Source organism: Schistocerca serialis, chromosome 11, assembly GCF_023864345.2.
Source record: "Schistocerca serialis cubense isolate TAMUIC-IGC-003099 chromosome 11, iqSchSeri2.2, whole genome shotgun sequence".
In the NCBI taxonomy this organism is placed as follows: Eukaryota; Metazoa; Arthropoda; class Insecta; order Orthoptera; family Acrididae; genus Schistocerca; species Schistocerca serialis.
In genome coordinates, this window is record NC_064648.1 from 172992509 (window position 1) to 173006561 (window position 14053).

At 42.3% G+C, this 14053-nt stretch overlaps 1 protein-coding gene across 1 annotated transcript in view; it reads right to left on the reverse strand.

Moving 5' to 3' along the window:
- LOC126426606 (uncharacterized) overlaps window positions 1-14053 on the reverse strand; it is a 166771-nt gene that overhangs the window by 67232 nt on the left and 85486 nt on the right. Inside the window, exons 10-11 of the mRNA XM_050088498.1 lie at window positions 12407-12739; window positions 4934-5112 (exon numbers count right to left, since the gene is read on the reverse strand). Of these exons, the coding sequence (XP_049944455.1) occupies window positions 4934-5112; window positions 12407-12739 (512 nt within the window). The remainder of the gene's footprint in view (window positions 1-4933; window positions 5113-12406; window positions 12740-14053) is intronic.

Sequence of the window (14053 nt, forward strand, 5' to 3'; positions counted from 1 at the left end):
GTCACGCGGTTCCAGGCTGAAGCGCCTAGAATTGCTAGACCACAACGGCCGGCGTTCGCTTAAGGGAGCGCAAAAAGTCGTACAAGGTGCACTAGTTTTGTTTACTTCGAGAAAATGCTGCTGGAGATGATATGTCTCCAACTTGCTGCAAACTCAAAGGAGCCCTGTTGATAGCTGTCCTATGAGGCCAACGAATGACTATATCTGTGCCAGTGTTACATTGGTGAAAGTAGAACTTTATAAATGTTGGTTGGGAACATGTACAATTGTTCACACAAAGTTTCAACAAAATCCATAATCAGGGAGTCTACATGGACAAGGAAAAATAATTCCCGGATTTTTCCTGGATTTCCCGGTTGAAAATACACTTTCTCCCGGATGAAAATACACTTTTTCCGTATTAAGTGACAGTATATTTTTTCTCGGCACTTATCAATCCTTTTATGGTTTATTGTTTTATACACCAGCTTAGAATTTCCCGGCACTTTAGAAAATGAAACTCAGGGGAAAAAAACACGTTTTGGAAAGATCTTTGATGTGCAGCAACATATATACTGCATATTTCCATGTTACGAAGGTATAAATTCGAATTCCACCAAACACTGCATGTTACTTTCCGAAGCATTAAAATCGAGATTGCGACGCGCTTTTGTAAGCCAGTCACAGCTCGTGTCACCTGATCTCGCCAGCTGATGACAGCATTTGACACGTGACGCAGTCGGCCAATAGCAAGATCTCTTAAGTTGCGCAAACACACAAATAAGAAAAATTAATGGCTTAAATTAATGTACAATTGTTGCTACAAGAAAAGCAAAGCTATCACATATAATATTGGTCTCTAAGATTAATAAGCTGCAAGAGAAGCTAAGCTTCCACATATATTGTTGATCTTATTTGCATGTCATACATCACATAAATGTCCCAGTAAAATTTTTTAATAACGACATAAATGTCTGATCTTCTGGGCTCGAAATTCTTCATATGGTCGTTGACGAAGAGTTGATTTTTAAATGAGAGTCAAACGCTCTGTGATTTAAGAAATTCGTCGTACACTCTCTCACATAGTTTATCTTACATAAAAGGAAATTTACTTTGAAAGTAATACTTTTCAAAGCAATATTTTTCCATGACCTATTAGAAAGGTACGTTTCAGCAGTTGCCAGAGAGCCCCAGATAACAGGCGTCGCTGCACTTGCGCAGCTAAGATGACGTAGGAAGCCCGCATGTTCGTATGTGTGAAACATTAAAAGATCTTGCATTAAAACGAATCTAATGTAAAAAACTGTCACGTCACGCTCATTGGAGTCAATTTGTTGTTAAGAAGCACTGCACAGTCTTCCTAAAGCCTTTGACACACTTTGCTGTTGGCAGACTTGTATAAGCACTGTGTTTCGTTGTTGTATATGGCGCATTTTCTTTGCGACTTAAGTTTTATTTTCGTTTTTTCTCTCGTTCATGTTTTGTGGCTGCAGTATTCTTCTGCAGAAGCTGGATACAGTAAATTTTTTTGTTAGAGTATTGGTTCTTACCAGTCAAAATCACAAAAATTTTAACTGAAAACTAAAATAATGAAAAATTCCTGGAACTCAAAAAGATTCCCGGGTTTTTCCCGGTTTTCTCCCAGCTGAAAAAATTCCCGGGTTTTTCCCAGATGTCCCGGGTCGAAGACACCTGATAATGGTCATGTGGGAACTTTTTTCGCACTTAGGCCGCTTGGCATGGAATGGCTCTATCATCAAAAATCCCCAACGGAACAGTGACACACTAGTGTATTGCAGAAGGTCTTCACAAGCACACACTTTCCCCTACTTTCGGTTGTCTATCGAGACCTTCGGGATTAATTCAGTGTAGATCTTTCGAGTTGCCACATCCTCACTGATAATGATACGTACTGTCATCTTCTCGATGCCAACTGCATCCGTGACCAGGTGCGTACTCAAACGACGGTCTGGATTTGGCACTTCGTGCACACACCGGACATTACTGTCAATTCTCACATCAATGGCTGACCAAGCAGGAAGTCCTCCACACTCACTCCTTGTGGCACACTCGCATCCTCTAACACTCTGAAGTCGCGCTTAACGTTCCTGGTCCTATTTGTCCGGTCCGACAGAGAATCTGATGGCCTAGCACTGTTTGATCATTTACTGCATTTTGTGCTTGCATCAAGGCACTCAACAGGGTTCCTTAAAAACACGATCTCGCCCGACACGACTGCCGGCAGCAGTAATCACGAGAAGACCGGGATCTGCACGGCCGCTACTCAGGGGAAAGACTACCATGTTCGGTGTTTCACTCCGCCGCATCGTTCTGCATCTTGTACTGGTTGTTACCTATCTCATTTCTTAGGTAACTGAAAAATAGTGGACTCTTACGCGGTATATTGTGGTAGGACCACACTCTCACCACGTGTTTGTAATTGATAATAATACGAGTAGATCTAGCACAATTTCAGCAAGACTTATTTATTAGTAGCTGCTGAACCATTACACACTGCAGGTCTCATTTGTCTAGGGGTTCTCGAAGTTTTGTCTGCAAAATTAATCATTCCAACAAGCACGGCCTCGGTTTTCTTCTCGTTTGAAATAAACACTACCGGATCCGAAATACTTTCAGGTAAAAATTATATTTATTCGTACTTTTTTTTTAGTAACTACAACATTTTCACTATGTACATTGATACTCTAAATGCATTATACTGCACTTGTCACAAAAACATGTCCATCTCCCTCCAATACCGACAAAGAAGTGGCGGGCAAGCCAAAATGTGCCCGGAAGTTGCAGACATTCCTGCATTCCAGATTCTTTGTTCTACTGACCTTAATGAACTCCAAAGATACATATAAATAAATACATATAAATATACAACATTTAACATCTCAAATGAATCCATTATTTATCATAACAGAAAATATTCATAATGAAATAAATTAAACACATTTTCTGGCAACATGTTGAAATTACCTTAACTCTTTACTGTGGGCATCGTAGTTTTCGCACGAGATAAACTTCATCTCAGACAGTTAATTGCATTACAATCTGCAGCGGCAATCTGAACAGCCGTTGGCACCACAGTAACATGACGAACTGTCACAAATCTGTTACTTCGAGGACAGCTCCAAACCACATGCCCTGTAGCATGTATTCCACCGATCACAAATCACCGCCATTTGTGACTTCGGCGATGTCGAACGAGAGCTCGTCGGAGGGCGAGGTGGAAGTCTGGTTGTGTTTTCTCATGATAGTCAGTTCTGTCTCAGTGCCAGTGATGGCTCTGTGTTGTTTACCTGCAACCAACCTGTCCGCACGCTAAACACACTGGACCTCCCCCCGGAGTTACGGTCAGGGGTGCGATTTCGTGTAACGGCAGGAGCACTCTTGTGGCTATCCTGTGCGTCCTGACTGCAAATTTGTAAATCAGTGTCGTGATTTGACCTGCCAAGCTGTCATTCGCGGACAGCATTTAAGGGGGTGTTTTCCGACATGATAACGCTCGCCAACGACCACTGTCGTACACAGACACGCTCTACAGGGTGTCGACGTGCTGCCTCGGCCTGCTCGATCACAAGATTGGCCTCCAATCGAGCACATATCGGACACCATTGGACGACAACTCTACCGTTGCTATACTGAAATATCAGCTGCAACAGGCAGAGAACTCCATCCCACAAACAGACATCTGGCACTTGTACAACACAGAACTGCACGTTCGCACGCATCCATTCGTCGTTTTGGCAGTTTTTACACCGGTTATTAATTTATCAGCATTTCACATTTGCAATTGCTTATCTCGCATTTACATTGAGCTGTGAGGCGGCCGATATAGCGGCCAAGGCTGCAGTCTCTTCTTCGGCCAGCTATTCGCACGATTCCCTTCGCCAATCTACGGAGTGTTTTATGTCGTCATGTTGCTCTTTTATGGCACGCACATTGGTCGACACTTCCCAGTAATAAATTGCGGGACGTGAAAGCTCTTCCCTGTGCTCGGACCTCTTCTTCCCGAACTCGTTGTCGGGAGAAGGTAATTTTAACTAGACTCTGGATAGGGCACTGTCTTTTTAGCCGTCGACATCTTTTAAGTGGTGATCCTCCCCCGCTTTGTTCCCATTGATCTCAACTGTGGACTGTGAGACACCTTTTACTTGAGTGCCCATATTTTAATCCGTTACGCACCCGTCTACAGCTGTCGCCTGATATATCATCGATTTTAGCAGATGACACGCACTCACTCAGCCGACAGCGTTCTCAAGTTTATTAGTGCCAGTGAAATGACGTCAGTCATTTGAAGCTTTTTTTGGGGACAACCAACCCCTTTCTGTAGTGGATTTTTAAGCCTTCCTTCTGCTTTTAGTTTCTCCAATTTTATGACTTTCGTTCCCATTGCTGCTGGTTTCCAGTTTCGTTTTTTACCTTTTCCTAAGTCACGGACCGGGTGCTAATGACCGTAGCAGAACTGTGATCTTGCAATGCCAATCACTTACACGTGTTACCTAGACAAATGTATTCCCAAAATTTCATTACTCTACAACAATTATTTTTCGGTGTTGCAATATTTTTCCCATCAGTGTATCTCTTAGCATAGGTAAAGCATTCCCTTATTGAAAGTACAACACCAAACCCATCAATACATGCATTACAAGTCAGTGTATTCAAAGAGGTCAGAGCACAGTCAAAGATGTCGATGCAAGCACTAAAGTGGGCGAAGTGACGTCATGAACGGTAGCCACAGTATGTAATGCCACAGCAGGAGGTCACCAGCAGTAATTCCACTAAACAACAGCCAGGAAATCTTGGGTCAAAAGCACTTGGTAATTTTAACCACTCCATGTTGAAAGCTCAGTTAACATTCCATTGTTTTACCAGCAATACGCGTGGAATAAGAGGAGGAACTGGTGGCACATTCAGCCACTTTGTTATCGGTGACGGGACTCACCGAGCATCCAGTAGTTGCGGTATGCGCCATTACTGTCTCCGCTTTCCGGCGGCACTTTGACGAAGCACTTGTAGGACGACAGGATGCAGCGTATTGAGTTCTGGCAGATTCTCTTCTTGCGTCTGAAGTAGGGGTAGCGGTTCGAGATGTAGGCGTAGATCTCCGACACTGTCGATCTCCTGCCAGACAAAAATAAGCATACGTCACAATTCAGACAATACAAAGGATATCCCAGAGTCTGAACTACGGGCCGAGTGTACATTTTGGCACCTTGACTACAAGTCCCTGTACCTCTTTTGTACAACTAGAGGCATAAATAGCAGTTGTGTAAATTTTCCTGCTTTAAAGTTGATGAAAAACACTGTTGCCAAAATTGTATATTCTTATATTTTTATTTATTTACAATATTGGGGATCATGGCATTATACACTCTGCTACCTTGGGAGCAAAATATTACATTGTGGACAACACAAGGGGGACATAAAAAACTGGCCGGGTGCCAGGAGAGCTCGTGCTCTGGGGGTTCTGTACAGACTTAAATTTGGTATGTAGAGTATTCATCCTTCTGGGAATCAACAATATTGACATTTTTTTTCCTGGCATTGACAGTGTTTCCCAGGGTTTCTAAGACTTTCAAGAATGTTTTAGTTTCAAGTTTGACACCCAATAACAAAGGACAAAAAATATTTTTTGTGTGATATAATTACAAATTAACAATTTTCTGAATTTTCCCCCTTTAATTTGCGCTGTGAAACCTTGCTTCTTGCCAAATTTCATCATTCTACGTCAACAGGAAGTAGCCTCCAGGTTGATGAGTTAATTAGAGACTATCAAAATATGTGACGAAATGGCCATATCTTTTAATTGCACTGACTTGGAAGCTAAGCTACCATTTATTAAATCATCAACCATCCATAGACTTTAGAAACTGATATAAACTTCAACTTGATACATCTACCCGTTCCCGAGAAAAAGGGGTCTCGACAGATGTACGGGCAGACGGTCAATTAGTCTGACAACAAATGACAAAAAAATTTGTTTCTCAAGTGACAAAATTAGGACTTTATAATGAAAAGTATAGTTGCCACTTACCATATAGTGGAGATGCCGAGTCACAAGAAGGCACGACAAAAGACTGCCACTCAATTGGTTTCGGCAAATAAGGCCTTTGTCAAAATTAGACACCGTACACACACGAACACACTCACACAAATGCAACTCTTACACACACGGCCAGACCACAGTCTTTGGCAGCTGGAGCAAGACTGCAAGTGGCAGGGCTTATGGGCGAGGCAACTGGATGGAGAGGAGGAGAAGGGATAGCAGGGTAGGGGTGGGGGACAGTAAAGTGGTGCTGGGAGCGTGCAGCAGGGACAAGGTGGAGAGTGGGCAGCTAGGTGCATCGGGAGGTTGAAGGGAGGGCAGACAGAGGGAGGGAGCTGAGAGATAGTGTAAAAGGAGAGAAGTACAAATGCTGGGTGTGTTGGTGGAGTGAGGGTTGCGTAGTGCTAGAATGGGAACAGGGAAGGGGCTAGATGGGTAAGGACAATGACTAACGAAGGTTGAGACCGGGAGGGTTATCGGAACATAGGATACATTCCCGGAAGAGTTCCCACTACCTCTCGCCGTGCCCTGAAATGAGGAATGTCCTGCCAACTATCCTTCCCACCCTTCCCACAGCGGTATTCCGCCACCCACTGAACCTACACAATATACTCGTGCATCCTTACACAACCCCTGCTCCCAATCCCTTACCTCATGCCTCATACCCCTGTAACAGACCTAGATGCAAGACCTGTCCCACACATACTCCTACCACCACCTACTCCAGTCCGGTCACTAACATTGCCTATCACATCAAAGGCAGGGCTACCTGTGAAACCAGTCATGCGATCTACAAGCTAAGCTGCAACAACTGTGCAGCATTCAACATGAACATGAGAACCAACAAGCTGCCTGTCCACATTAACGGGGGTAGGACGTCAAACTGGCCGACTTGGAGCAGGGAAGGCACCATAGGATATTTTAATTTCCACTGTCTATACTTTTACAAATAAATTCATAAAACTTTGTCAGCATGGCCAGGAAGGATTCAGGATTCACACTCACTCATGGCAGTGGAAGTTCAAAAACATAACAATTTTTTTACACATGGGAAACTTCCATCATTTTTTCTTACTATTGGCTGCATTTGTTACAATAGGTACATTTGTCCTCATAAGTAACAGAGATTCTTAGATGAATTTTGCACAGCATACAAACCATACTTAAAGGCGTAAGAAACTCCAGAATTTTTTTAATTTTAGAAAAAATGAATGAGCTGTTACATTTTAAACTTCATATTTAGAAAAAACTCAAAATTTTGTAGTTAATTATCTCAATTTTTACCACAGTTTTTAATAGATTTGGAAAATTCTAGAGTTTCGCTTTAAGAAGTTTGTGTTTAATAAGCTATGCAAAATTCATCGCAGACTCACTCTTACTTATGAAGAAATATGTACCTACAGCAACAAATGCGGCCAATAGTAAGTAAAAAAATTATGAAATTTCACATGTAAAAAAATTATTTTGTTATGTTTTTGAACTTCCACTGCTATATGCACGAATCCTGAATCTTTCCTGGTCATGCTGACCAAGATCTATGAATTTATTTGTAAAAGTACAGGCAGCGGAAATTAAACTGTCCTGTGGTGCCTCTCCTACTCCAAGTCAGCCCGTTTGATGTCCTGTACCCCTTAATGGCCACCCACAAACTGTGGCCAACAAACAACTGGACCATCCCGTTGCTGAGCATGCTGGCCAACATGACGTCCTTAATTTCAAAGACTGCTTCACAGCCTATGCCACCTGGATCCTTCCCACCAACACCAGCTTTTCTGAATTACACTGGTGGGACCTCTCCCTGAAATACATCCTACACTGCCGTAACCCTCCTGGCTTCAACCTTCGTTAGTCATTGTCCTCATCCGTCCAGCCCCTTCCCTATTCCCATTCCAGCACTACACAGCCTTCATTCTACTAACGCACCCAGTCCTTTTACTTCTCTCCTTTTCCACAAACTCTGCCCCCCCCCTCTCCCCTGCGCATCCTCTAACCTCCTGACTGCACCTAGCTGCCCCAGTCACCATCTCATTCCTGTACGCTCCCAGCAACACTTTATTGTCCCCCACTCCTTCCATGCTATCCCTCCCCCTCCCCCCTCCCCCTCCGTGCCCCAGCCTCCCCCTCACCCCAACCCAGTTGTTTCTCCCACAATGTCCTGCTGCTCGCAATCTCACTCCAGCTGCCAGAGACTGTGATCGTGTGTGTGAGTTGCATTTGCATGCGTGTGTGTACGATGTCTAATTTTGACAAAGGCCTCGTCGGGCGAAAGCTAACTGTGTGACAGTCTTTTCGTTGTGCCTTTCTATGACTCAGCGGCTCATTATATTGCTACATTCCATCCTGGATTTTCCACTGTTTGATAATCACTACTTTACCGTTTTTAGATTTTTTGCCTTTGATTATACTGTGAAACGTCCTAGGCCAGTTAAGTACCCTACAGGTCTTGATAAGTGAGTTTGCAAGTAATCAAAATGTGTCACATAAATGACTAAATGTTTTGGCTGCGCTGACTTAGATGCTTATGTTTTTTATGCTGCCAAGGGACCATACGTCTTAGTATGTGGCAAGTTTCAACTTCATGCATCTTCTCATTCCAGACAAAAAGGGTTTTTTAACAAACGGACGAACAGATGGACAGCAAAGTGACCCTACAACAGTTCCATTTATACCAATTGAAGTACAGGGCTCAAAGTAGATTAGGGCAGGTAAAGAGCAGATTGCTGGGAAAGAAAAGTCTGTTAGCACTCAAAGTGCTCTTAACTAGAAAATTCTGACAATGTATGTTTGGAATACAGCATTGTATTGTAGTGAGTCATGGAGTGTGATAAACTCAGAAGAGAAGAGAATCAAAGCATTTGATATGCGGATGTTGAAAAATTTGGAGACTGTCATGGAGCAGTGGGTATCTTCAGAAACTGTGAAAAAGGAAACAGAGAAGACTATCAACAAGAAACGTCATGATAATAAGGCACTGGGTACAACAGGCAGCTGAAGAGAATAAAAACTGTAGGAGAAGACACACATTGAAATGCATCCAAAAAATAATTAGGGACAGTGAATGGAGGTGCTACTCTGAGACAAAGAGGGCAGGACAAGAGATGAATTTGGGTTGGGCCACTTCAAAACATGCATATATTATTGATGCGGTAAAAGAACAACACACACACACACACACACACACACACACACACACACACACACACACACACACAGAGAGAGAGAGAGAGAGAGAGAGAGAGAGAGAGAGAGAGAGAGAGAGAAAGGATAATAGATGGCACTGTAAGTGTCACAATAACCACAGCATAATGGCCGTTCCTCAGTTTGCCACCGAGATGCCCCACGTGACGCTCCATGACGGACAATGCACTGCTGGTAAGGATCTTTCACAAGAATGGGGACTGTGTGTCGCTAGCCCTACAGAAGTTCTGGAGACTCAATGGTAGCAAAAAAGGCATTGTTCTGCTGTCTTGTAAGGTTCTGGAGAAAATGATCACGTTTATGCAAGACTGCACACCTCTGCACGTTGCACAGCTAGTGAATAGGCTGCTGCAGAGGCATTTATAAAATACTAGAATTATCAGCTGTCATTTCCCTACAAGCTGGCCATCCAGATCACCTGACTTACCGGACTTCCTTCTCATCCCATCTGGGAAGTCTCCCCCGACCCGGGGTTCTGGGTGACTTTTCTGAACCGTACTCCTTTCTCTAAACATCTGCAGACCTTTTCCTTCCACCTTCTTCCTTCCCCTTTAACTCTTCTGCCAGAAGAAGGGGCCACTGACTCCGAAAGCTTGTAAAAGTTGAACCCTTTCGTGCATGTGTCTCCTGTCATCACTTGGTGAGTAGATTTCTTATCTATCCGTTTACATTATATAATCACAGATGGTGTCGTACGCAACTCAAACCGTAGTTGCCATATTGCTATGCATCTGTCATTTGTAACCAATCCCAACTGTGTTAAAATTTTCATTTTCATCATCGTCATCATCATTTTATAATTATTATATTCCCCCACCTTTCCCCCTGCATCAGCAACATGCTGTTCAAACGTGATGTCATTCTGAGCAGTGCTTTTCTTTCTACAGCATTTTGAAACTGGAACTTTAATTATGAACACCCAGTATATTTTACAGTGTGTTGGTTAGTAAATTTATGAAGAAGAATACTAAAAGTTAATGAAACACAAATAAAATTTGTGAGAGAGTATAGCAATAAACAACAGATGACAGAGAAAGGTTCTCATCTCCTGAGAGGAACTTCTGTACAGAATGTGAGGATTGAGTCACAAGAAAGCACTGCAACCTGTATTTCAAAACTTGGAGTTCATCATCCAATATTTTCAAGTTCTGCTGAAAGCCTATTGAAAACAAAACCAGCTGACTAGCGAATAGCTTTCTGTACTATGTCAAGGATTTGTTATCCAGGGGCAATCAGCTTTCAGTCCGTTTATCTATGAATGTACAGTTTCTTCTGAATGAGTAGATATTCTCAACAACAAAGCCCATGATGGAGTATATATATCTGCAGAAATAGCAGAATTACAATTCTGAAACACCGTAATAATGGTCTACACAAATTTTGCCTACTGACACCAGTGATCTGTGCGACCACTCCTTCCCGGGGTAAAATTGTTTGATTGATGAATGCATAGAGCTGCTTCAAAATGTAACACCTCATAATAAAAGCGAATGAAGCGAAGTAAACACACACTTGTGTTTAAATGCTGGAAAAACTGGAGATCATTCCTATAATGACGAAAGCAGTATTCAGTTTCTGCACAAGATCTGGAATGTGATACCTCCAAGAAAGCCTTCTGTCCACCTTAAGTCAATTTACCATTTTTCCCCCTAAGGTAAGTCTTTCCGCTCCCGGGATTGGAATGACTCCTTACCCTCTCCCTTAAAACCCACATCCTTTCGTCTTTTCCTCTCCTTCCCTCTTTCCTGACAAAGCAACCGTTGGTTGCGAAAGCTTGAATTTTGTGTGTATGTTTGTGTTTGTTTGTGTGTCTATCGACCCGCCAGCGCTTTCGTTTGGTAAGTCACATCATCTTTGTTTTTAGATATATTTTTCCCACGTGGAATGTTTCCCTCTATTATATTTAAGTCCATTTAAAATAGTCAATTTCACCAAAAAGAGTTTTCAGCCAAATGGATCAAGTGCCGCCAACTTTGTCATAAAGGAAAGCCCTTTGAGCATCAGATGCTGTGTTCACTTGCTGAACATGCCACATACGCTCTGCAACTTGCCATTAAGCCCTAATAGTGCCACTTATTCAAAAGGATGACATGGTATTTTTGGTGTGTACTCTTTCCCAGAAGTCAAATCGCAATTCTGAGGAGAGAAGAAGGGGGGAGGGAGGTGCACTGAGAAGAGAGAGAGCCAAACAAAAAACAGAAAGTAGTGGAATGGTTAATCACATGTTGTGAGACATCTTATTGGTGAAAACCTCATTTGCCAAGATAACGGATGAAAAGTATCGTGTAGATCTAGGTTTGAGAACATAAGAGAGACAGAAAGTAATGGGAAGTAGCAGATATAAAAACAACAATAAATTTAACATCAAAGTTGGGGACCACAAAGTAGATGAAGTGAAGCAATTCTGCTACATTGGAAACAAAGTAAGACACGAGAGATACAGGCAAAAGGACACGAAAAGCAGACTAGCATAGGCAAAGAGGTCATTTCCGGCCAGACAGAAGTCGATAGTATCTAACAGACACTAAGTCGAGACAAAAATTTCTGACAAACTTTGGAGCAGAGCACAAATGTACGTGAATCACTGATGGGGGGGAAACTGGAACAGAAGAAGAGAATGAGTGCATCTGAGATGTGGAGGTACAGAAGGGTGCTGAAAATTACGTAGACTGATAGGATAAGAAATGAGGAGTTTCTCTCCAGAACTGGTGAGGAAAGAAACGTGTGAACAAAACGGACAAAAAGAAAGGAAGGATGATAGGACACATATTACACAATATCGCGAAGAAAGCTGCTCGATACTGCAAGGACCCATGGATGATAAAACTGGAAGGGAAGATTGAGAAGGGGACATTCCAAACAAATAACTGAAGATGTCGGGTGAACGTGCTCCTCCGAGATGAAGAATTTGGTGCAGGAGATGAGGTCATAGCAACTGCATCGTGTGGTCAGAAGACTGAAAAAAACTTTATTGTAGCCGATAACGTTAGGTACAGCAATTATGACGATACGAATGATGAGGTTAGCTGAGAGTGAAACAAATGCAGTAATACATCAAATCAAACTTAATGACTCACGACCAAAACAACATCTACATATATAACGACATCTATCACGTGATGGTGTGTACTTCAATCACGGAACTTAACACACTGCAGCAGAGCTACCAACCTGTGCGGTGACTGTGCTATTGCCATTGCAATGAGCACCTTGTAGGAGTACGGCGGCCTATCGTCGGCAGTACGGGCGGTGTCAGTGTCACCGAGGAGACGCTCCTCGCCCGCCCCACGGGCACCACCACCGCCGGCACCGTTACTGTCAGCGGTGAAATCGGATGCGGAGGTCGGAGTACCGACGTCTACGACCGTCTGTGTCGTGTCCGTCACCGGAATGTCATTCGCGCAATGGCTTGCGATAGGGTGGGACGAGCTGGGGGCAGACTGGCCAGTGCCGCCAACCTCACAGGCCGACACATCGGTTGAGGTTGTGGCAGCATTACTGTTCCTGTAGGACAAAAACAGTGTTCAATACTTAGCGTGTCGAGACATTCTCTATGTTGCTTACAGGAAGACATTCAAATGGGACTACGAAGTATATTTGGATCTGACGCCACAACAAATATGTTGACACAAGATGCAAAATGAATGGGAAACTCCAATATAGGCAGAAAAACATATGGAGTTCATCCTAAAATCAGACAGGGACTAAATATGAGATTTTTTGCACCCAATTAAGCTGAGTGATACCTTACCTAACAGGTCACGGACCATCAATCGACAAGAATTTCCGAGGATTCGTGCCCTTGCCCTGAAATGTGTTGCTGTGTTTGGAACAACGTTCATTTGTAACAAATGTGTTCAGTTACGAATATTAACAAAATGAAAACAAGGTCAAGTATGTCTGATGATTCGTTGGAGGCTATACTTTGAACTGCAACTGCCAAAATGATTGTTCAAAATATCGGAAAATTATTGGCATCAAAGTGATGCCAAAGATAAAAAAAAGAAAAGTTATAAGTTAGTGCAAAATAAGGAGCACAATAAAATTATTCTTTATGGCTGTACACAAATCTGGCATTATTATTATTATTTCTTTACATTCTCAGACGTTAAGTCTGGTTAAAAATGGAAAGTGACGCTGACCTTGATCAAGCGTCACTTCCTTTTAACTGTACAGTATATGTTACATTGCATTTAGGAACTTTCAGGTAATTGAATATGTATCAATAATTACAGATTTCTGTAGTTGTATATATACGTTTGGATGTAGCTGTATTGCATTGATGTACTGGTGGATATTGTGTGGTATGACTCCTGTAGTTGATAGTATAATTGGTATAATATCAACTTTATCCTGATGCCACATGTCCTTGACTTCCTCAGCCAGTTGGATGCATTTTTCAATTTTTTCTCCTGTTTTCTTTTGTATATTTGTTGTATTGGGTATGGATATTTCGATTAGTTGTGTTAATTTCTTCTTTTTATTGGTGAGTATGATGTCAGGTTTGTTATGTGGTGTTGTTTTATCTGTTATAATGGTTCTGTTCCAGTATAATTTGTATTCATCATTCTCCAGTACATTTTGTGGTGCATATTTGTATGTGGGAACGTGTTGTTTTATTAGTTTATGTTTGCTGGCAAGTTGTTGATTTATTATTTTTGCTACATTGTCATGTCTTCTGGGGTATTCTGTATTTGCTAGTATTGTACATCCGCTTGTGATGTGATCTACTGTTTCTATTTGTGGTTTGCAAAGTCTGCATTTATCTGTTGTGGTATTGGGATCTTTAATAATATGCTTGCTGTAATATCTGGTGTT